General features: G+C 32.8%; 1 protein-coding gene across 1 annotated transcript; it reads right to left on the bottom strand.

Moving 5' to 3' along the window:
- On the bottom strand, window positions 1-23,135 carry LOC139492505 (uncharacterized). Its single transcript, XM_071280676.1, has 5 exons — window positions 21,900-23,135; window positions 18,820-18,850; window positions 12,726-13,015; window positions 1,338-1,365; window positions 1-448 (listed from the first exon to the last, which is right to left on the bottom strand). The coding sequence occupies exons 1-5, from the start codon at window positions 23,091-23,093 to the stop codon at window positions 147-149; spliced, it is 1,845 nt and encodes a 614-aa protein (XP_071136777.1). The 5' UTR covers window positions 23,094-23,135; the 3' UTR covers window positions 1-146.
- Window positions 23,136-23,375: the final 240 nt, after the last annotated feature.

Raw genomic sequence — 23,375 nt, 5'->3', positions numbered from 1 at the left:
ACTTTTATTTGAGATATCTAAGCACACTCCGTCTAGTCAACAGCCTAACATATCAACGGTGAACACTTGCATTTTTATTATTTATTTTCTAATGTATTATAGTTTAGTCTTTCATTTAGACACACGTCACACACATTTAATTGCTATTAGTTTGCATACAAAAGCTTAGATATGTCATATAAATATCTCACGCCGCCTGCATTTACCCGTTGAAGTGCCATCATTAACATAATGGTGGTCTTGACTTTTGACTTTTTTCTCCACTTCTTCAATATATCTTCCACCAAACCAGATAAATCCTTCGTAAAGCTGAACAAACTCTGTTCAACTTCAATGAAGCTTAATCCTAGTTCTACTCCTAACTGTAATGGACAATTCCTTATGTGGTTAGACAATTCCTTCAAATGGATGTCACTCGGGATGGCCTGAAGTTTGAAGTCTGCTTTATCTGGTATATGAAAAAAAATATTGAAAAAATTGAATCAAATTATACAATCAATACATCGGTCATGTTATTTGTTCTGATACATTGCTTAAGAACATCAAAACGTTTTGATAAAAATCCTGTTATCAACAAACAAATATAGCTAGTACTTATTTAAAAGAATATATACACACACACATCCTTTTTGCATTGTTCCTTAATTTTTGTCGAGCCTGCTACTTTTGTCGTAAAAGTGAGACATAGCGATCCTACATAATTCCGTCGTCGGCGTCCACAAATATCCACTCTGTGGTTAAGGTGTTTGCAATCTTTATAACTTTTAGAAACTATCTTGGATTTCTATCAAACTTTGACAGAAGATTGTATCCAGAAGTAGATTTAGTAATTTTAAAACAAATCCGGTTTATCCATATTTTACTGATATGTGGACTTGATGGTTTTGCAAATTAACTTTACATTCACTCTGAGAATTAAAGTTTTTAAAATTTTGATAACTTTCTATTAATATCCTGGAATTCTTTCAAACTTGGAAGAAGCTTATTTATGATTAAAAGCTTGTATCTGGGAAGTAATTATGTAAATATATATATATCTTGTTTTACCATATACTAGAACTACTTATCAATGAACTCGTTTCTTCCTTTTAGCATAACATATAGTCTGCAGTTCAAATCTTTAAAACATTTATTAGATATGTAAACCATCCTGAATTTTTATCCAACTTGGACATGGGCTTCTTACTATCAAAAGATCGTATTTAGAGGAACATTCTTTTTTGTTGGGCCTGCGATTAACAGCAAAAGTTTTGGCAAGTAATGGTTTCAGCGGAACCCTTGCGAATTGTTCCTTCATTTAGTTATTGAAATCACTTTCCATAAAAAAAATTACGTACCAAATAACTCTGTGTTTTCTCTGAATATCTAAAAAAATATACAAATTGATTGATATCAAATGAAAACGAATGTATCAATGTAACGATGCACAAAAAGAAGTAAGAAATAAATCTGTAAAAAGGTCAATAAAAGAGGTACGAAAGATACCAGAGGGACAGTCAAATCCATAGATTGAAAATAAACTGACAACGCCATGGCTAAAAATAAAAAAACAAACTAACAAATAATAGTACAAAAGACACAACATAGAAAACTAAAGACTAAGCAACACGAACCCCACCCAAACCTGGGGGTGATCTAAGGTGCTCCGGAAGGGTAAGCAGATCCTGCTCAACATGTGGTACCCGTCGCGTTGCTTATGTTATTACAAATCCGGCAAAAAGTCTAATTCGGTAGGTAACATTTGTGAAAATTGAAGGGTATTACATTGTAATAAACTTCAAATGCACATGTTTATTGCAATTATGGCATTTTCGGAACTATCAAGGGGGCAAATCCTACAAGAAAAAACAGGACAAACGATAACAATATCAAAATACATAGTTTGTCCGTTTTTCATTATCATAAGTATTTATATTTCTCCGAGAAATTCAGATATCAAGAATATAGTTACATGATTTATATATATACGCTTTATTGTGTAAAGTAGGTTGGCGTAGTTGAAATGAATGTTCATGTTACTGACATGAATTATCTCTCTCCTATTAAATTTCATTGTGGTTAATTAGATATCTCAGAAATAAATTACCTGAGCTGTATTTCGCAAAACTTTTAAAAGTCATTCTCTGTAAAAACCAAAAAAACTCATAGGACTGTTCACACCAATGTCACAGATTTTAAATATCTTTTCAATATTAAGCCCATATGATGCCCTGATAACAAAAATATCTTTAATTTTTATTTTGGGGTTTTCTGTTGACATGGTTACAGGTACCATATATATAAGCCCAGTAACAAAGTAGCTAAATCTCAAAATGCATCATTTTTCAACAATGTTCAACTTTCATTATGTTTTTAAAATATACATTTTTAGCCTAAATCATCGGTATAATGAACAAATAAAGGTCTGGTATAACAAAATGAAGTAAACGGACGTTATCTTGAATCAATTCAAAACATTAAAATTTGTATCTGAAAAGTGCCAATTTTTCAATATTTTCAAACTGCTGAAATAGGCAAGTTTTAGTAAATAAACTCATCATAGATACCAGGACTAAATTTAGTATAAACGCCAGACGCGCGTTTCGTCTACAAAAGACTCATCAGTGACGATCGAATCCAAAAAAAAGTTAAAAAGGCCAAATAAATTACGAAGTTGAAGAGCATTGAGAACCAAAATTCCTAAACGTTTTGCCAAATACAGCTACGGTTATCTATGCCTGAGGTAGAAAAGACTTAGTATTTCAAAAAATTCAAAAATTTGTAAACAGTAAATTTATAAATATAACCATATCAATGACAATTCATGTCAGCACAAAAAGTGCTGACAACTGGGCTTTTGATACCCTCGGGGAAATAAATCTCCACCAGCAGTGGCATCGACCCAGTGGTTGTAAATAAACTCATCATAGATACCAGGACTAAATTTAGTATATACGTCAGACGCTCGTTTCGTCTACAAAAGACTCATCAGTGACGCTCGAATCCAAAAAAAAGTTCTGTTGTGTAACGACTTGAGTCATGAATCCTTGGTGTGGTCAGTATTACCTTGATGAAAACTGAGCATAACATCCGACGTGCACATTTTCAACTGTTTTTTTTTCAATTTGATAATTGAAACAGCCGGTAAAAATACAATATTGATGTGAAGATCTAGAGTAACTGGTGGTTTTAGACCATTCTCAGACAGAATAGCAAATAAATTTAGTATGTCCTGCCTGTGTTTCACCTTTTAAGTGTTTAGCCAGAGGTTAAATGAGTTCATCACAATACACAAACTTTGGAGAGAAACTGCACTCCATAGTATCTACCTTGATATCTTATTTTTACCAACATTGATGGTTTTATCAGTGTCTGCATTTCGTCTGCACTTTATTTTGGGCATTACCCCTTTTGGACTTCCTGTTGTCCTTTATGTTTTCAATGAAGAAAAACCATAAGGGGAGATAATCCCTGAAACATAGTTGATTTTTTTCAGTTTTCAATCCACATTTTTTTTTTCTTAAATCAAAAAACGAATCCCTGAATTCTTTTTTAATGTTAAATGGGGGGTTTATCTTCGTGATTTTGGCAATATTTTCTATAAAATATCTCGGAAATTTTGACAAAGCTTCAATCAATTTTGGTGTAATTTGGTTTTCATTTAAATGTCAGAATCATCCCAGTTTTCAATAGAAAATAATAAAATTGAGAAAGGAAATGGTGAATATGTCAAAGCGACAACCACCCGACCATAGAGCAAACAACAGCCGAAGGCAACCAATGGGTCTTCAATGTAGCGAGGATTCCCGCACCCGTAGGTGTCCTTCAGCTGGCCCCTAAAATATGCATAATAGTACAGTGATAATGGACGTCATACTAAACTCCGAATTATACACAAGAAACTAAAATTTAAAATCATACAAGACTAACAAAGGCCAGAGGCTCCTGACTTGGGACAGGCGCAAAATTGCGGCGGGGTTAAACATGTTTATGAGATCTCAACCCTCCCCCTATACCTCTAGCCAATGTAGAAAAGTAAAAGAATAACAATACGCACATTAAAATTCAGTTCAAGAGAAGTCCGAGTCTGATGTCAAAAGATGTAACAAAAGAAAATAAATAAAATGACAATAATACATAAATAACAACAGACTACTAGCAGTTAACTGACAAGCCAGCTCCAGACCTCAATTAAACTGATTGAAAGATTATGTCTTCATCTTATGAATATCAGGTACAATCCCTCCCGTTAGGGGTTTAGTATCATACTATCATAAAATATATGAGAAGAACATAACCCGTGTCATGCCAACAACTGTTTTTTTAGAAATAAATGTGTTTAGTTCCGATGCAAAGACCCTATCAGTGAATCAATGTTAAAGCCAAAATATGCAATCTTTAATGACCTGACAACAGTATCGTAACTATATCCCCTTTTAATAAGTCTATTTAAAGGTTTTGTTAGTTTCTGAGGAGAATACTGACATTTTTGTGCTTTATAAAGAATATTTCCATAAAATTTTGGATGTGAAATACCTGAACGTATAAGATGTCTGCATGTTGAGTTATATTTACGAATTATTTCCTTATACCGGTGATAAAATTTAGTAAATGTTTTGACCAGTTTGTGATATCGAAAACCCTGGTGTAATAATTTTTCAGTAATACATAAATTTCTCTCGCTAAAATCTAATACATTGTTACATACACGAGCGAATCGTACAAGTTGAGATATATAAACACCATAAGATGGTGACAAGGGAACGTCACCATCTAAAAATGGATAATTAACAATAGGAAATGAAAAATCATCTCTTTTATCATAAATTTTTGTATTAAGCTTCCCGTTTATGATATAGATATCAAGATCGAGGAAAGGGCAGTGGTCATTGTTATCATTAGCTTTATTTAAAGTAAGTTCTACAGGATAAATTTCTTTAGTATACATACTGAAGTCGTCATTATTTAGAGCCAATATATCATCCAAATATCTAAAAGTATTGTTAAATTTTTGTATCAAATGTTGTTTTGATGGGTCTTTGCTAATTTTAGTCATAAATTGTAACTCATAACAATACAAAAACAGGTCCGCAATAAGTGGTGCACAGTTAGTCCCCATTGGAATTCCAATAACTTGACGATATACGGAATCTCCAAAGCGAACAAAAATGTTATCAAGTAAAAATTCAAGTGCATAAATAGTATCAAAGCATGTCCAATTGACATAGTTCTTTTGTTTATTGCTACTAAAAAATTATCTAAAAGAGTTTGAACATATGTACTCGCATTCCGACTTTTTAAATGCCCAGTTAATTAGGGATGTGAATTTTTTCTTAATAAGAATATGAGGCAAAGTGGTATATAGGGTAGAAAAATCAAAACTTTGAACAGATTCAAAATCACCAATATATGCATGCAATTTATCAAGTACTTCCAACGAGTTTTTGACACTCCAAAAGTAATTAATTCCACTATTTTCAAAGGCCTTATTTGAACAATTTATTATCAGGTTTTTTATTGTACCAAGTGTACTAGTAAGTAAAACAGACAATTTAGTAGTTGAACAATGGCTGGAAGATGAAATAAATCTATATTTGTAAGGTTTTTTGTGCAGCTTCGGAAGCCAGTACATAGTTGGGACTTTCATTGTGTTTGGTTCTGCTTGTAAAGAAGTAGCTAAAAGTTTATGTTTGTTACAGATGTCGTTTTCTGAAAATGAAGTCAGTTGGAATGTTGGTGAATTCGTGATTTCCTTTTGCAGAACCTCTATATAAAATTTACGTCAAACAATAATGATATTATTAGCAGCTTTATCAGCCGGGACAAAAACAAATTCCTTGGCTAGTTCTGTTAGTTTATTTTTGATACGCGAAATAGGGTTTTTATAGTTTTTGTTGAGGGTAAAATGTTCTTTAAAATGTTGTATTCGAATATCAACTATCTTCATTACTGAATTAAAAAAAGAGTCCAAAGATTTTTTGTCAGCTTTTTCCCGTTTTACCCATTTCAAACAGTAGGCGCGGAGTGAGTCGTTGATGATATTACGACACTCATTCCAGTTAATAGTTGACGGGGGACGATATTTATGTCCTTTACTGAGGAATGATTTTAACTCTCGGTCGCGAACGATGTTAAGGTCTCCTGTTATAACATGGGAAATTGGTCCATAGGTGTATTCTGAATTACTGCAATTACACGACATAGGTGTATTTTCAGTGATATTTACATCTTTACACAATTGGCTATAATTAAACACATATTTTCGGGTAGATTTCTTGTAAATATAACAAATGAGAGGGAGTTCAGTATTATCAAAATATCCAGGAATTTGGTCTTTAACAGAATGGTCGTTAAAAATACCGGCAATATTTACAAAATCAAAACCTTTATTGACATACTTTATTTTAATAAAATGTTTTTTATGATCTTCAGGGCGATCAATTTTTGGAAACAGTTTAGAATAACAATATGCCATTATAATTTGGACAATTTCATACTTAGGACTGTAATATGAAATTGTGTTGCAATCCTCTAAAATTTTATTTAATTTATTTATAGGTAAAGAACAAAGCTTGGTTAACAGATAATGTCTGCCGTTGTTTTTTGAAATGGAAATTAGGTCCGAAATATTTGTATGGTTGGTCCGAAATTTTCTTTGATTGCGATTTTTTCTGCGTCCATGAGAACGATTTTTACGAACAGTTTTAGAAACTATATCCAAAATGTTAACAGAATCGGTTCTTGATATATTGCCAATTCCCATGATATTATCATTAAGACCGAGAGGGTAGACTGTCTGTAATTTTTTAATCCAATTTAATTCATTTATTTTTCGTGATCGTACAAACTTGGAATGAGATTCACCAGGCTGCTTATTTACTACTTCTAAAGGTTGAACTGTTAAATATTTAATAGGATGACTGTGCTTCTTAAGATGTTGATAAATGATACTTTTGAATTTATTGGGTCTTTTAAAACGATACAGGTGTTCTTGCGTGCGTTTAGATAAATATCGCCCAGTTTCACCTACGTACTGAATACCGCATCCCGGTTTGTTTCATGTGAGTAAATAAATAATACTGTTTGTTTTTCAAGTAATATCAGTTTCAAAATTTAGAGAAAATGTGCGACCATTAAATGTGGACCTTACTGTATTGTTGGTGGAAAGACGGGGACACGTAAGTCATTTTTTGGCATGACACTTATCGATAGAAGGGTAACCACGATTTTTATTGTTAAAAACGTTAGCTATGGTAGTATTTTTAGATAAGCGATTCTGAAGATTGAGACGTGTAGATACCCTTTGAACGAGTTTAGTATTTAATATTTTTCCATTTCTAAGCTTCATATTTGTTTTTTGGTATGTAGATTTATTACAAAGGAGCAAAGACTGGCGTCCAGAATATGAACCATCACACAGTAGATTAAATTGTGTAAAAATGATAAAACTGTTCGGCTCAAGACGTCAAATGCTTATTGTCATAAGTTACCCGACAAATTTAACAAAAGATAGGGTATATCAAGGTAGCGACTGACGTCTGACTAAATAGATGAATGGGGCTGAATATTAAAATACTACTTTTTGATAGATATTCCTAAAGTAATGAACATAGAGAAGTTCTTGCTCGGACACACACTCCATAATCTAGTATAATATAAGAGCATAAACCTTAAGCACGGGGAGGCACTCTACTGTCTCCACACGGCACTAAAGACAAACTCTGTAAAAAATAAAATTGAGAAAGGAAATGGTGAATATGTCAAAGCGACAACCACCCGACCATAGAGCAAACAACAGCCGAAGGCAACCAATGGGTCTTCAATGTAGCGAATGTACACAATTGTCTGATATATATTTTCAGAAAGGCAAAGGTAACAGCTTTTATATGTGATAATTGTCTGCATCATTAACTGTCAGGATTGGGGGAAATAAGCATTGATTTTTAGGGAAATATTTAGAATTTTAATTGAAAAAAAAGCCAACAATCAAAATGGACGCCATTCCCATAGTAACAAAGCCCAAAACAAAATTCTAAAGTCGTAGTTGTTAAGTATATTAGTTATGTAGTTTGTGTACAACAAATGGTAAAAATCTGTGGCAAAGGTGTGAACAGAGAATGTCTCTTAAGAATTTTGGTCCTCAATGCTCTTCAACCTCGTACTTTATTTGGCCTATTTATCTTTTTTTGGATTCGAGCGTCACTGATGAGTCTTTTGTAAACGAAGCGCGCGTCTGGCGTAAACACAAGATTGAATCCTGGTTTTTATGATGCGTTTATTTACAAGGAAAACCGCAAAATAAGTATCGACAATATTTTCAACATGTCAATAAAACACTATATAGAACAGCCTGAACGACACGAATACAAAGGTTGATTTCAGGTGTTTCGAAAGAATAACATATCTAGATCCAAATGCGACAACCATCTTAAGCTTGCTTCTCCTTTAGCATGTATTATCTAGAATAAGTAGGCACATTGCACTTATTGTAATGGATTGCTCAGTGACTCTTATTTTAACCTAAAACACCAATGAAGACATAAAACATTGATCATTTAGTTTTAATTACCTTAAAGCTTAAATGCATGTGAATGGTTGTACAATTATAATGCATTGGACAACGAATCATTGTAATAACTTATGCTAACAGTAAATTGAACATCAGTTTGACTTAAATGTAGTTAAGTAAAAGTGAAGTTGCAATGATTTATAAGAGAATATTGGTATCAATTTAAACAAATTTATCGGACTACAAACACAAAGGTTTCTGGTTCGATGCCAGAAATTCCGTTGAGAAAATTTCAAGGACTGAATGTTCAGCTCTACCTTGAGTATGGTAATGAGAAACGATAGGGACGATAAATGATTGACCCTTGTTAAAAGATAGCCATATCTCTTGCACGTAAAAGACACCCGTGTAGATTTCGAAAAAAAAGCAGGTTAATGGCACTACAAAGCAGCTATGGCACTAGCAATGTGATAGGAATTATATAAGTTATAATAACTTTTTTTCCCAATCTACTATACATCAATAGAATATTGATATTAACAATCTTCCGTACATGAAGTGCCGAGGCAGAAGGTTTTGTGATTAACAGCTAACCCTTTTTGCTAGGAGGTCTTTAAAAGCCAACATTTTTTTGACATTGAATTCGATTTGACTTTATAACGTCATATACGTAAGGAAATTATCCAAAGAAGTACGTGCAGAAGCCTAGTTAACTTAAAATGGATGGTTTTAATTTTGATTCACATATTCCACGGTAGGTATAGTGTCCAGCTAGGATCGAGGTTTTTAGAGTGATTTTTTCCATTTTTTCAAGTGCAGTTCGGGATTTTTTGATTGACAACACATTCGATTAACTGCTATTTCGTTATTATAATAGTTTTTTATAAATAACTACCCATCTTATATTGAAAACTTTGTATGTTTCGATCAACAAGGAAGCACAATTTCCTTGTATTATAACCAAAAATTCAGTGTTTATTATTGTCCGGGTTGTTTCGAGAGCAACTATGAAATCGTCCAGGTTTTAAGACAAATGGTCCGGGTTTTTTACAGAAAATTTTAATAAGAGAAAGGTATTCTAGACTTTAAAAAATGACTTTTCTAGATAATACCTGTTATTTAATGAATTAAGATATTATCTTTTCTCAATAAATCGTAAAAACAAAGTGTATATCAAAGTAAATTAAAATTTCGTAGTAAACCATGGAGTTTTATACGGGACGTATTATGGTACCCCGTTGTCTATTCGTTCATCGTCAGCATGTCGGACAAAATCTCAAAAACTCTGTAACCAATTTACATGTAACTTGGGTGAATTGTCTATTAAGGTATCATTCCTTTCGAATTTTTAGAAATTATTGATTTTACGTTTCCAAGTTATGGAATTTATTAAACATTATAGAGTTTCGTAAGAGCCTGTGTCTTTGTATTTACTGCAGTGAAAGTCAAACAAAAAAGGACACTCTTCAACATTAAAAAGAAGAAAAGAATTCATGACAAAAAACTTCCTGTTTTGGTGAGGGTGACTTGTTTGTAGATCTTTTTTTACTGAACATTCTTGCTGTTTACAGTTATCTCTATCTATATAATGAACTTGGTCAAGTAGTTTCTGACGAGAAGATTTTTGAAAAAAGTTAAGTTTTTGACATTGAGAAATATTTTATATCGTATTAAACTTTGAAAGTCATCAATGACCTAACGAATAGCCAATGAAAATGTCGTAATATCGTCTTATGATGATGTATAAGGTGTCAGGTGAATGATTTTCTTGTTACTTGCAAGAAATTTGATATGTTCACCAGAAGAAAAACGACTACTCATCCGGACCATATTAAGGGACCGTGAACCATTAACTCCGAATGAGGAGCCCGGACTGCTCTCGAAAAAACCCGAACATAAACATGATAAATAAATGAATTTAGTCTCATAATATCGTTTTCAATGCAAAAACAAGCATTTTTGTAATGTGTCTGTTTTTCTAAGGATATATAGATTCCATATGCATTTCCTTCAACATTGTCAGTGTTATGTGTATAAAAATGGCCTTATACCATGTATACTGTATTTTGGAATCAAAGTATTTTGAGGCTTATTTTAACTTTTTTAACGAAAAAATAATGTCGGGTTAGTAATATCTTTCTATATCAAATACTATCATTCATTATATAACTGTGTATATTAAACACAAGCGTCTATATCACATCATGTTAGAGATGAAGTCTGATTGTATACATTTTTGTTCATATTATCTATTAAAAAAAAGTGGTCACACTCTTAAAAGCCCATCAAATCACTCGAAAAACCACGATCCTAGCCGGACACTATACCTACCGTGTATTCTGACTGTTAAACAGTACTCCGTCTGATATATACAAATACTTATAACCTAATTGCACGGAAAACGGACAGACTAAATTGCATTACATAATTAATTTATAGTTTTATTATAAATTATGCACTTAATAATACCATAATATGGTTATATAAAATTAAGAGATGGATTAATATTTTTTTATTTTAATTGTTCAATATAACGATTTTTTTTTTCAAACGAGTACACCAAAAGCTTATACAGACCTTATTAAAACGGTCCAATGAATGTTCTGCTTAACGCTTGTTGTTATATATATATTTCATGTTTTTAAACTACCAGTGAAATCATGAAATAGGTGTGTAAAGATCAGATTATATGAAAATGGCAAGTACGTCTCCTACAACAATAAGTATGTACAATTGAGCATGGGGAATGTGTCAAAGGGACAACAACCCGACCATAGAACCAACAACAACAGAAGGTCACTAACAGGTCTTCAATGCAGCGAGAAATACCCGCACCCGTAGATGTCCTTCACTTGGCCCCTAAACAATATATATACTAACTCAGTGATAATGAACGCCATGTTAAACTCCAAATTGTACACAAGAAACTAAAATTAAAAATAATACAAGACTTACAAAGGCCAGAGGCTCCTGACTTGGGACAGGCGCAAAAATGCGGCGGAGTTAAACATGTTTATGAGATCTCAACCCTCCCCCTATATCTCTAGACAATGTAGAAAAGTAAACTTATAACAAGAAGATGTAACCAAAGAAAATAACCAAATGACAATAATACATATATAACTACTAGCAGTTAACTGACATGCCGGCTCCAGACTTCAATTAAAGTGATTGAAAGATAATGTCTTCATCATATGAATATCAGGCACAATCCTTCCCGTTAGGGGTTTAGTATCATTCTATCAAAACATATATAAGAAGAACATAACCCGTGTCATGTGTAAATGTAACATAAAATATTGTCCTACATGAAATATTGTCCATCGAACAAAATTGCAAATAAATTACTGTCCACAGACTCTTTTTCATTATAATGAAATACTGTCCTTGTCCATGAAGTTTTGTCACCTCCTTTTAGACAATATTTCACTCTGAATTTTTGTCAATGACAATATTTCACTATAAAAAGTGTCCAAGGAAAATATTTTTTATAAAATTTGTCCGACCTCAATATTCCATGGATGACAAGATTTTCACTATGAAATACAGTACATGAAAACATTTCTTAATCAAATTATTACAAGAGTAAAAAAAAGTACACAAGCATGCACATTTGAAAATTTAAACAACTGAAATTATTTTGTAATGCAAGTATACGTATCTCTAGACATTTATATGTAGATAAGGACCTCATTGCTTGATGCATCCTCATGAACTATTATCGTGGTGGACAATATATAATAGGATACTATTTTGCTTTACACAAACAGTGTGTTATACAATTAGTAATCGAACAAAAATAGATGCGTATGTTTGTTTATTTTTTTAAATCAGGTCATTGTTTATTTTGGTTTGAATTGTGCACTTACCCTCCACTAAATGACATTCAAATGCAAAAATAATGAGTGTTTTTGGTTAAGTCTAACTAATTCTGGTTTTGTTTTTTTAATTATGTTCTTAATAAAACTTTGCATGTAAACTTCAATGAATAAAATCGTAATCGAACATACAAATACATAACATATTCAAAATCAAGTAATGCATACAACGTATATGGATGGGGTATTTTAGAAAGATTGATCATTATTCTGTAATTGAAATACAATGTGTCACATGGAAGCAAACATATTTTTAGTCATTTGTCATTATTGTACACTTGTTATTCGATTTATAGCTTTAATATCTTCAACTATGGTTATCCCGAATTAAGAATGCATTATGCATATAAACTTTATACCTGACATATGAGATGACTATCTATCTTTGCCTTTTCCAAGGCAACAGAAAGGTTTTTCAAAGTAGGATCCTTCAGGTTATCTAACTGAGATATCTTCCATTGTTGCAGTGCCATGGACATTTTCCCCTCTGAACTATGACCAGCATATGTGGAAAAAATATTCTCCAAATCCTTTTGTTCCATGCCCAAATAAATATAGAATTCTCTAAAAGAATCCATTCCAATCTGACTGCCCAGTCTAACTAGATGTTTGTCACTTGGTTCTGTGTGCAATTCAGTGTCGGTGAGACCTTAAAATATCATGTTTTTTCCAATTAGCAAAATCGAAGGCAGTAAATTAGTTATAATATATGTACCTGTAGTAAACTCTAAACTTATGTAAACATAGTCGTTATGTTCGTGCATTTAAAAACTCTTGCGAATAAAGATGTACGTTATAATTTTATCTTGAATAACACATATTTTTGTAATATATATTGTAATCAGAACACGCGTAAACTACATCATAGTCTGAAATACAACACGCATACCTAATTAGTGCAATATAGTTCAAACGTTCTTATATACACATGTATTAACGACAAATATCTCAATGTAAATATTGCTCCATTTTTTACTTTTTTAGTTGAATTTAGTATCTCTTGTGTGACACGTACGATGTAGGCAAATCAGAACGATTATTTTCGATGTACTATTTTGTCCTGTCGATACACGTGGTCTGAACATGTTTTGATTTATTTTAAAGCTTTGTGCATGTTACATTGAATATCTCTTTTTAGTTGATTTTCTAGATTTGAAACTACTGTCGCCAACTTTTTTTTTAATTTCTTAGTTACAAAATATGATAAATAATTTTCATGTCTTCACTGTCGACGTATATTTACACAAATTGTGTGTGTGTGTTTGGGGGGATAGCTGTCCTCAGGGCTTGCCCAAAGCAGACATTTCCACATGTAGGGTCTAAAGGAGACTTGTCAATAGGTCTGCAGCAGTCCTGGTCTACATACGACTAAGTTAACTTTCTTGTCTGCATGACATATCTCAAGTTAACTTTGAAATTAAAAAAAAAATACTTTTGTACTGATTAGAAATTCACCCATCTGTAGGTATGTCCTCTGTACATCCTTTAGCATTGCATCCGTACATTTATAGCATTGCAACAGTATATTTATAGCATATCACTATACACACAGCTTTAAAACTACACTTTGAACTTATCTCAGTCATAAAAATTCCTAAGATAATATTCAGATGGAATTTTCTATTTATTTTTATGGACTCGTAGATGTGGAATTTCAACAAATAAGGGTACACAAAAACTATTTCCTTTCTAACTTAACCTTCAGCAAATATTATCATGATTAAGCGTTTAGTTAAAGAACTGAAGGTTCCAACAGGCCTGTCTTAATCACCTGTATCTACTACGGTTTGGGAAATCATATGAAATAAGGGAATTAAATAGTATTAAATCATAATTGTGTTTGTGGCCAAATTTGTTTTAATTTGGCCAAGTAGTGTACTTAAAAGCAGAAGATTTTTGAAAAAAAAACACTTTTCAGGACAATAACTGCAATGAGATGTCAATTGGCGATTTATGTCACGTTGCATTCTTTATAGATCTTTCTTTGTTTTGATATGTTTGATGCTAACAGTATATCGCAATATAGGACATTAAAGATAATTAACAAAAACTGTCAAATTTCCTAATAGTTATCAAAGGTACCAGGATTATAATTTACATGTAGTACGCCAGACGCGCGTTTCGTCTACATAAGACTCATAAGTGACGCTTATATCAAAATATTTATCAAGCCAAACAAGTACGAAGGTGAAGAGCATTAAGGATTCAAAATTCCAAAAAGTTGTGCCAAAACGGCTAAGGTAATATATTCATGTGATAAGAAAATCCTTAGTTTTTTTATCAATTCAAAGTTTTGTAAACAGGAAATTTATAAAAAAAAAAAACCAACACATAATTGATATTCATGTCAACACCGAAGTGCTGACTACTGGGCTGGTGATACCCTCAGGGACGAAACGTCCACCAACAGTGGCATCGACCCAGTGGTGTAAAACAGTTATCAAAGGTACCAGGATTATAATTTAGTGCACCAGACGCGCGTTTCTAAGAACTATATATCATTATAGAAGGAAGATGTCATGAAAATTTTACAAACAAAGCAGTGACGTACAGACGACATCAATACCTAGCCGATTTTTTTTTTTATTTCCGCTAAAAATCTAATTTCCAGAGGAAAACTAGCACGATTGCTGAGAACTTTCTTTGAAGAATGGATTCATCGTTCATTTTTCTATCGCATTTCTAATGTTTTTTTAAATAATGGATCCAACGAATAAGAAAAGCTTGATGAAGCAAAAATATCCGCAGATATTCATGACATGCATGATTTTCCCTATTCATCCTTTGTATTTTTTGTATATCATGCTGTTAATTTCAACAGCTTTTAAATGAGAAAACGAATACGATCACTTTCTTATTAGTAATATTTTTTTTAAAATCTATGTAGTAGTTAATTACATACATTTCGCCAGAAGTGGTTAATATTATATTCTTGTTCAGGACGAGAACAAATTAATAATACATTATATAGTTATGTCATGTTTTTGAAGTTGACCGGGATAAGGGGTGAGACATTTTGACTGCCACTGGAAAATGAGGGTAAATCAGATGGTCGCCTACGAATCCCTAACTAAGTTAACGTTGTTGTAATTTGTTGTTCGTGTTCATAACGTGCTGCAGGTGTTGAAAGTTCTCTAAACGATAAATTGTTTTAAGTCCCCGTTTTGACCACACGTGGCTTCGGAATATATGTATGACGTAGAGCCAAGTCACAGCATGAGTTAACGTTAAGCATAATGATTTAACGACTTAATTGATTGTTTCTTTGGATGGCATGATTATAAAGAATTAATGAATAATGAGTTTTATTAAAGTAGATTTGAATGCGACTTATTAACCTTTATAATTAAAAAAAAATCCAATTTTTGTATTAATAACATACAAAGATCCTTACACACATTCATAATCAGAATGTGTTTGTATCAATATCATCCGTGTGTTTACTAATCAGTGGTGTTAATCATTTCTTAAAATCATTCGTTGAAATACATGTCGCTAACTGCGACCACGCTCAGGTATGTACATAGTAATATTTTGTTGTCATGCATGGACCCGTCCACGTCCATTCTCTGTTTTTGATAAATGTATTTATATTTTTGTCCATCTGATCAGAAATGTATGTGAAGTTAGCAGCCGGTTCGTTATTAGATATTCGCTATTCAAATTTAAATGAAAATCATGGAAAATTCAAATATTTTATAAAATTCAAAGCATGATTTTCAGAGTTGAGAGGAGTGACAGGGTTCGTAGGAAATCGTTAAATGTCACCTTTCAGTTGTCGTTAACTGTCCTCGAATATAAACCCTTGTATCTAAGTTCCATATTTGTCTTGATGTTATAAAGATTTCTATAAATAAAACGACATCAAAGATGTAATTTTATACATAATATATGATACAAAAACAAAAACCGATCACTCTAAAAACAGTCAAAAATATAAATATAAATATTTATGAAAAGCCCCCCCCCCCCCCCCCCCCCAAAAAAAAAATTAATTTTGAAAACCTACCGGAGACCGCTTAAATGATGATGAGACCCCCTTGTCTTTCAATGTCAATAAAATTTGAGGAAATCATAGACTCTTTATATATAAAGGTTGTATCAAAAGGATTGTCCAGAATAATGTCATTTTCGATATCTACCTTTGTCCTGAAATTTAAATTTTTTTTAGCTGAAAAGTGACAATCTATGCCCTCTGTAGATATCAAAGATGACCTTATTCTGGGAAATCCTTTTGATACAATCTTTATATATGTCAGTCGATTTTTATGGACATTGAAAGAACAAGGGGGTCTGTCTGTCCACAGTCAGGCACATGTCTCAGATTTGTTTTTCCTATGTGACTTATTATACCACAAGGTACTTAACTCGCATTTTAGAAAAATGTCAGTCGGTGGCGAAATTCCGTTATATGCCGATTTCCAAGCTGTCAACCCCACTAAAATTTGTAATGTCGTAAATCCAAATAGGTTCATCTTCACAATGATGTATAACATGCCTACTTTTGTTGTCGAAATCATCCGTTTCAATCCTACCCAAGTATGTCAATCGTAACTATTTTGCATTGGATTGGAAATAAATGTCTCGCAGTAATAGATATCTCCCAACTCCTTGTGTATCTCGGTTTCTGATTGGTCAAATTTTATGGGAAAGTCTAAATGATTCTGGGAGTTATCTGATCTTATTTCAGTTCATACGTTAAGTCAAGAGAGAGTCTGAATGACATTGACGTAATGGGAAAATATTTGTCTAAAAAATGAAACTTGTAACTTCTTAGACATACCACAAAAAGTAACATTTTTTTTTTTAAACAATTTTTATAATTAATCATTTACTGCGAGTTTTGTGTTTCCAATCAAACGTCGGTTGACGAAATAATTAAGATTGACATACTTCTACAGATTATTCTGACAACAAAAGTTGGCGTGTTATACACTATTGTGTAAAAAAATCAATTTAGATTCACGATATAACAAGTTTTAGTGGGGTTGACAACTGAGAAATCGGCATACAACGGAATTTCGCGACTGGCTGTCATTTTTAAAAAGTGCGAGTTAAGTACCTTGTGTTATATTAACATGATTAAGGTATTTTGGTGAAAAAAAATCTGCGACAAGCGCACGTTGGCCTGTCTCATGGTAATTTTAGCAGTCTCAGGTAGGTTTGAACTTTGTATTTCTTTTTTTCGGGGATTTCCATATATATTTCTAAACGTGTCTAGAGTGATCGATTATCGTTTTTGTTTTAAGAAATATTAGATATAAAATTACAGTTTTGATGCTGTATTATTGATAAAAATCTATATTACACAAAGACAAATATGCAACTTGCATAAACATTGATAATGTTTTAAATGTGAGGACAACATGAGGTTAAAACAACTTAAAGGGGTCATAAAACGATTTCCTACGTATCTTTTTACTCATTTTACTATGAAAACCATGGTTAGGGGTATGTTTGGTGCCTTAATTAAAACGAGTTTAACTCCGCCAGATTATGTATGTACCTGTATTTCAGTGGTTCTCGTTAGTTGCTGTGTAACATATTTGATATTCGATTATTAGTTTGTACATAAATTAAGCTGTTTGTTTTCTCGTTTGAATTGATTTACAAGACATGACCTTTTAAACTTGCTCTTTTTGTATGTATTTTGCTCATCGTGAAGGCGGTACGGTAAGCTTAATGACTTTTTTTCTATTCAACAACAGTGCAGCACACGCTGTTAATTATTCTCCACGAACACGGCTGCATCAGTGAACGTCTCTGTTGCATAAGTATCAGCAATTTAAAGAATCTTCAAGAAGTTGAAATGCATATTGTTTGTCGTATACAAAAAATACTAATAAAACATAAATCACTAAAACGAGTTATTATTCTAATGTATTTGTATCATCCATCGTTAGATATCGAAGTTTCATAAGCTTGTTGTCTCTTTGACAAAGTCCTCATTTTCATTCTCAATTTTCTAAATAAACGATATGATTTAAACGGCAAATTACAACAAAGACTAGTGCACTGTATGAACACTTTTGTCAATCTGTGATATTTGCCTCTCGTGTGCCTTATCCATAGGAACAGGTTTATGAGTATGATATCCTGCCATTGTGTTTTTTCTGAGTTTTAAACATCAACATGGATAATTTGTGGCAGTAGTTCTATAGTTCGTTTTGCGGGTGATGAGGTTACTATCTTTGTATCTACATTTAATAACGAAATTAACCAATTATGATCTGCTGAGAGATGACTATTCTTTAACATGTTTGATGTAAAAGAGAAATAACCTTATTTTTTTTAATTCATCAGACTCCCTTTTTTTAACAATGGCCTTTCGTTGCCAATCGTCTTTGTCGTCTGATTTGTAGTGGACAGTTGTCATTTTACCAATCATCAACATATTGTTATATACCAATATGTGTAATTGTTACATCTAAATTAATTCATATAGTCATTTACCTTTACATTCATGTCCACATTTCGTTTGTTTCTGAAATTATATAGTTAATGTTTTGATCATGTATATGTTGAATTTCCGAACATAGTGTTTACTAATTAATAAAACAGTTTAACTGAAGTATCTGCAAACGATTAATTCACTTTACTCATATCCAACTTACTTCAATGCCAATAGGTTGCATTTCTGTAAATATTGACAATGCAATTTTTCATAGGAACTCCTTTTATGACTAAAACTGTACCACTTTTACTATGAAGTTTTGAAAAAAAATTGTTCCTAGAATTGAAAGTGCATATGCACTACAATTTTTTTCGAAGGTCAAAATATAGGGATGTGCGGCACAAAGTTGATATGCCCTGAACTTCTCAGAGTATGAACTGACACTAATTTTCTTAACTACCCCTACCTCGAATGAAGGGTTACCACAGATTTCAATGTAAACAATATGCACATGTATATTTAGATGTAACTCTTGGAGTTACGATTGATTTTAAATTAAACTTCAATTTACATATTTCAAATATTTGTAAAAAGGCTGCAATGCAATTGAATGTTTTGAAAAGAATTGGGAAACATCTAAACAAACTGAGTAAACTTACAATTTATTACCCTTTTATTATGTCTAATTTTGATTACTGCCCTTTGACTTGGCACTTCTGTGGGGAACAAAATACCAGAAAAATAGAAAAAATACAAGAACGAGCGCTTCGATTTATTTATGAAGCCCATCAGAGCTCATACGAAACACTCCTACAGATTTCAAACCTTTCATCATTAAAAACTCGTAGAATGCGCTCAATTGCCTTGGAGACCTTTAAAATAATCAATAAAAAATGTCCTTTGTTTATTCAAGATTTAGTTGTAATAAAAAACAATTCATATAATTTCAGGTATGTAAAAAAAAAAAAAAAAAAAAAAACACTGCTGAGGTACCTTGACCTAGAACCTCAAGTTATTGTAAAAGATCTTTTAGATTTGAGGCAGCACGAGTATGGAACTCACTTCCTGATTAGGCTAGACTCTTGACTTCTTTTGAAAAGTTAAGAAATTATATAAATTCCTGGTGTGGGGGTCAAAAATGCTAATGCAGTTCATGTCGTTTTCACCCAGTGCTGTCTCAAAGCTGATATTTCTTTCTTTTTATAATGGCCTTTTGCTCTGCTTTTTATGCATTTATTGAATATATCTGCCATTATATGCTAGTGCTTATATTTATTTATTTATTGTTTTTATGCTTTTAGTCTATTTTATTTTATGATCTTCAACCGATCTGCTGATTCCCCCGTTTCAATGCACATAGAGGCACTTACCACCTGAACTTTGACTCTGGAGGTTCACATATCAAATAGATTTGATTACTTTACTTTAAAGAGCTCACCAGAGCTCATGTTTTGTCTGTTATTATGTATATGTGTGCCGACTCTAAATAAAATTTACTTACTTACTTACTAGATGTAACATTCCAAAGTTATGTCTCTATGAGATTGAACACACAGAGCATAACTGGGAACCAGTATGTAAACAAAATTAATTTTCTATGAATATTCTAAATCTCCCCAAAAGAGGCGTGGTTTGAGAAACAGCTGTATTCACAACGTGCAACCTATACTAGCCAAATATATGGTATGGGTTCTGTTCATTGATAATGACCGTAAGGTTGTCTATAAAAGAGGGACGAAAGATACTAGAGGGAGGGCCAAACTAATAAATCGAAAATAAACTGACAATAATAATTGCGTAACAAACTTAAAAAATCATGAAACTATTTACAAGTTTGACTGATGTAACCGATTTTTGACATTGTTCCCTATTATGTTTTCACGCATTTTTGCCAATAAAAGGGAATTATATGCGACAGTCATACAAGTGAGGTTTGTATGGCAGACAAATAGAGACGATATTCCCGGGCTTGTATTTTCTATCATTATTTCCCTGATAGAGGGTTGCTGCTCACAAGGAAGGTATTACACCAACAGATCAAATGGCGAAGTTGAAATCATCTTTTCGTACATTTTACGGCCGCCATCACGAGTTGGTTGACCGTTATGGAATATCCGTTTTAGAGATAATATCAGATACTTTCTTTATGTCTTAACTACAATCCAGTTCCTTTTTCGCGGATTTGACCTACCGAATTATACTATTTACAGGATTTGTAATAACATCAACACCGCGGGTAAAACAGCATCTGCTTATCCTTTTTGAGATCACCTCAGTTGTTGGTGGGGTTCGTGTTGCTTAGTCTTTTGTTTACTATGTTGTGTCTTGTCTTCTATTATTTGCCTGTTTGTCTTTTCCCTTTTTAGCGCTGGCACTGTCGGTTTATTTTCGATCTATGAGTTTGACTGTCCCTCTTATGTCTTTTGGCCCTCTTTTTAATAGCTGTCAAACTAGGTTTTATCTACCATAGTCTAAATACAGAAATGTCTATACCAAGTCATAACTTTGACTGTTATTTTTCATTCGTACAATGTGTTTGAACTAACCGTCTATTCACTACTACATGTAATGATTTGTTTTACAATTTTTCTCAAATAACATTTTTTTGTCAAAAATTATCACATGGCTAGGCAAATTTTAGCTTTGAAACTTATATGGAGATATTGGCGTGCTGATCATCTGGCTATTTCAAGCTCGTCTTTTTCTACAATATTTTGTGTTCAAAACAGAAAACATGGGTAACAATCACGTATTGAGGTTAATAACTCCGATAACGAATTGAATTTGGTGGTTTGTTTTGATGACTTAAAATAAATCAAGCCGTGTCAATTACTTTGCTATCTAAGGGTTTCCTATATATCTTGTAGTCTTCAAAATGTTGAAAATAAGACCATTTGCGGTCAACAACTTGTCAAATATTTCGACAGAAGATATCTTCTTGATCTTTTTTGTGTATCAAGACAAACGGTTAGAACATAGAAAGGGTAAAATTCTTTATCAAAATGAAAGGAATTCTAAGTGTCGATCGACGACAGATGACGTAAACGGTGAAAGCTTATTGTAAGCAAATTATCATACAGGTACTTTGGTTATGTAAATTAAAATGAAGAAGGTTATTCTAGATATAACTATCCGTTACCTTGTCAAAAATCCAGTACCGTAAGTATCTTGTTCCGTGTTCCATCCCCTGTCTACACACCCAACTGTCAATGTTCATGACTTCATGTGAAGATTTGAAGCACACGTTACGACCGCATGGAATGCCTAGTTCTATATCGTAAAGATGTGATACGTTCTGTGGTTTGATTTTCCTACCAAAACTGTTATAATGGAACAAAATGGACGATTCTAGATTCTTTGTGAGACATTCTTGTACGCTTGTTGCAATATCTGGTGATACAGAAAGTAACAGGTTTTGATTTGTCATATAAACAATTACTTGATTCCCTTCCAACCATATTCGGAGTTCATTCTCTTCATTAACATTGAACACCGCAGCCTGGTAATAAAGACACAGTTTTTGATTTTCCTCTTTCAAAGGCCAAGCGTTAACTGCTGCTCCAATAATTTTGTAAGCCAGTGCGGTAGGAATTGAATGACGGGCTAATGTATACCTCAAACAAATCGTTCTTCCTTCTTGTTTGTCTAGTGAATTGAAGTTTAATGGTCTTATAGCCTTTATCATGCATGGTACCAGATACACATCAGTAGACAAAGACGTTTCTTTACCCGCCTTAGGAATTATCAGAATGTCCAAATGAACGAGAAGCTGTACAACGAATTCTCTGGTAATCTGATCTGGCATATATTGATGAAAATGTTCTTGCTGCCAAAGCTTTAGTAGGTCTGTTTTGTATATTCTACCTGTGTCACTCAATGTTTGCAGAATGAGTCTTAGGTTCGGTTTTGTTGGGAAAAACTTCTCGTCAGTAACGAATGACCTCAATATGTTAACCAATGCAGGAGGGTGAATGATAATGAAGTTGTCTAACCATGGAAGATCGTAATACATTAGTTTACCAAGAGAGTGCTGTACTAAGAGAAAGTCGTTCAGTTGACGTTCATTTAAAGCCAGGTCGTTATTCAGCATGTTGACTTTTTGTAAGTCTTCCTTTGTTATGATGTTTATATTCTCCATTATCATGTTTCCGATTTGCATTTGTAACGGAACCCATTGCATAGGTCTACGCTGACCCCATGACGATTGTTGCATTGCAAACCGGACGATCTGATCTGTCATTTCATGTATTTCGGTGTCGTTTTTATCTATTCCACTGATAAAGTATACCGTTTCAAGATGTATATGATGTTTCTTTTCGTGTTCAGAGAACATCTGTCCTAACTCGCAGATAAAACCTTCCTTTATTTGTGCGGTATTTATCTGAAAGATTGAAAAATAACTGTTAAGCTACATGGTCAAGTTATAAACTGCCACTTTTAAAGTATCGGTAGGATACCATCGTAAAATAACTTCAAGGTTGGTTGGATATTTCGATAAAGTGAGCTGGTACAATAATGATAATATGGTTTTTTTTTTTGTTATACTAGACTAGTCTTTAGTTTTAGTTTAAACATATTTATTTATAGTGGATTGGGAAACAAGTTTTGCAACTTA

This window comes from Mytilus edulis, chromosome 10 (genome assembly GCF_963676685.1).
Source record: "Mytilus edulis chromosome 10, xbMytEdul2.2, whole genome shotgun sequence".
NCBI classification, from domain to species: domain Eukaryota; kingdom Metazoa; phylum Mollusca; class Bivalvia; order Mytilida; family Mytilidae; genus Mytilus; species Mytilus edulis.
Note: the sequence above shows the minus strand (reverse complement) of the source record. Positions and strands in the feature narration are given on the sequence as shown.

Coding starts and splice junctions, on each gene's coding strand:
- LOC139492505 (XM_071280676.1), bottom strand. CDS start 23,093: ATGTTCTCTGAACACGAAAAGAAACATCATATACATCTTGAAACGGTA. Junction 18,851..21,899: donor GGTACTGGATTTTTGACAAG/GTAACGGATAGT, acceptor ATATAATTTCAG/AAACAAACGAAATGTGGACA. Junction 13,016..18,819: donor ATGTGGACATGAATGTAAAG/GTAAATGACTAT, acceptor TGATATTTTAAG/GTCTCACCGACACTGAATTG.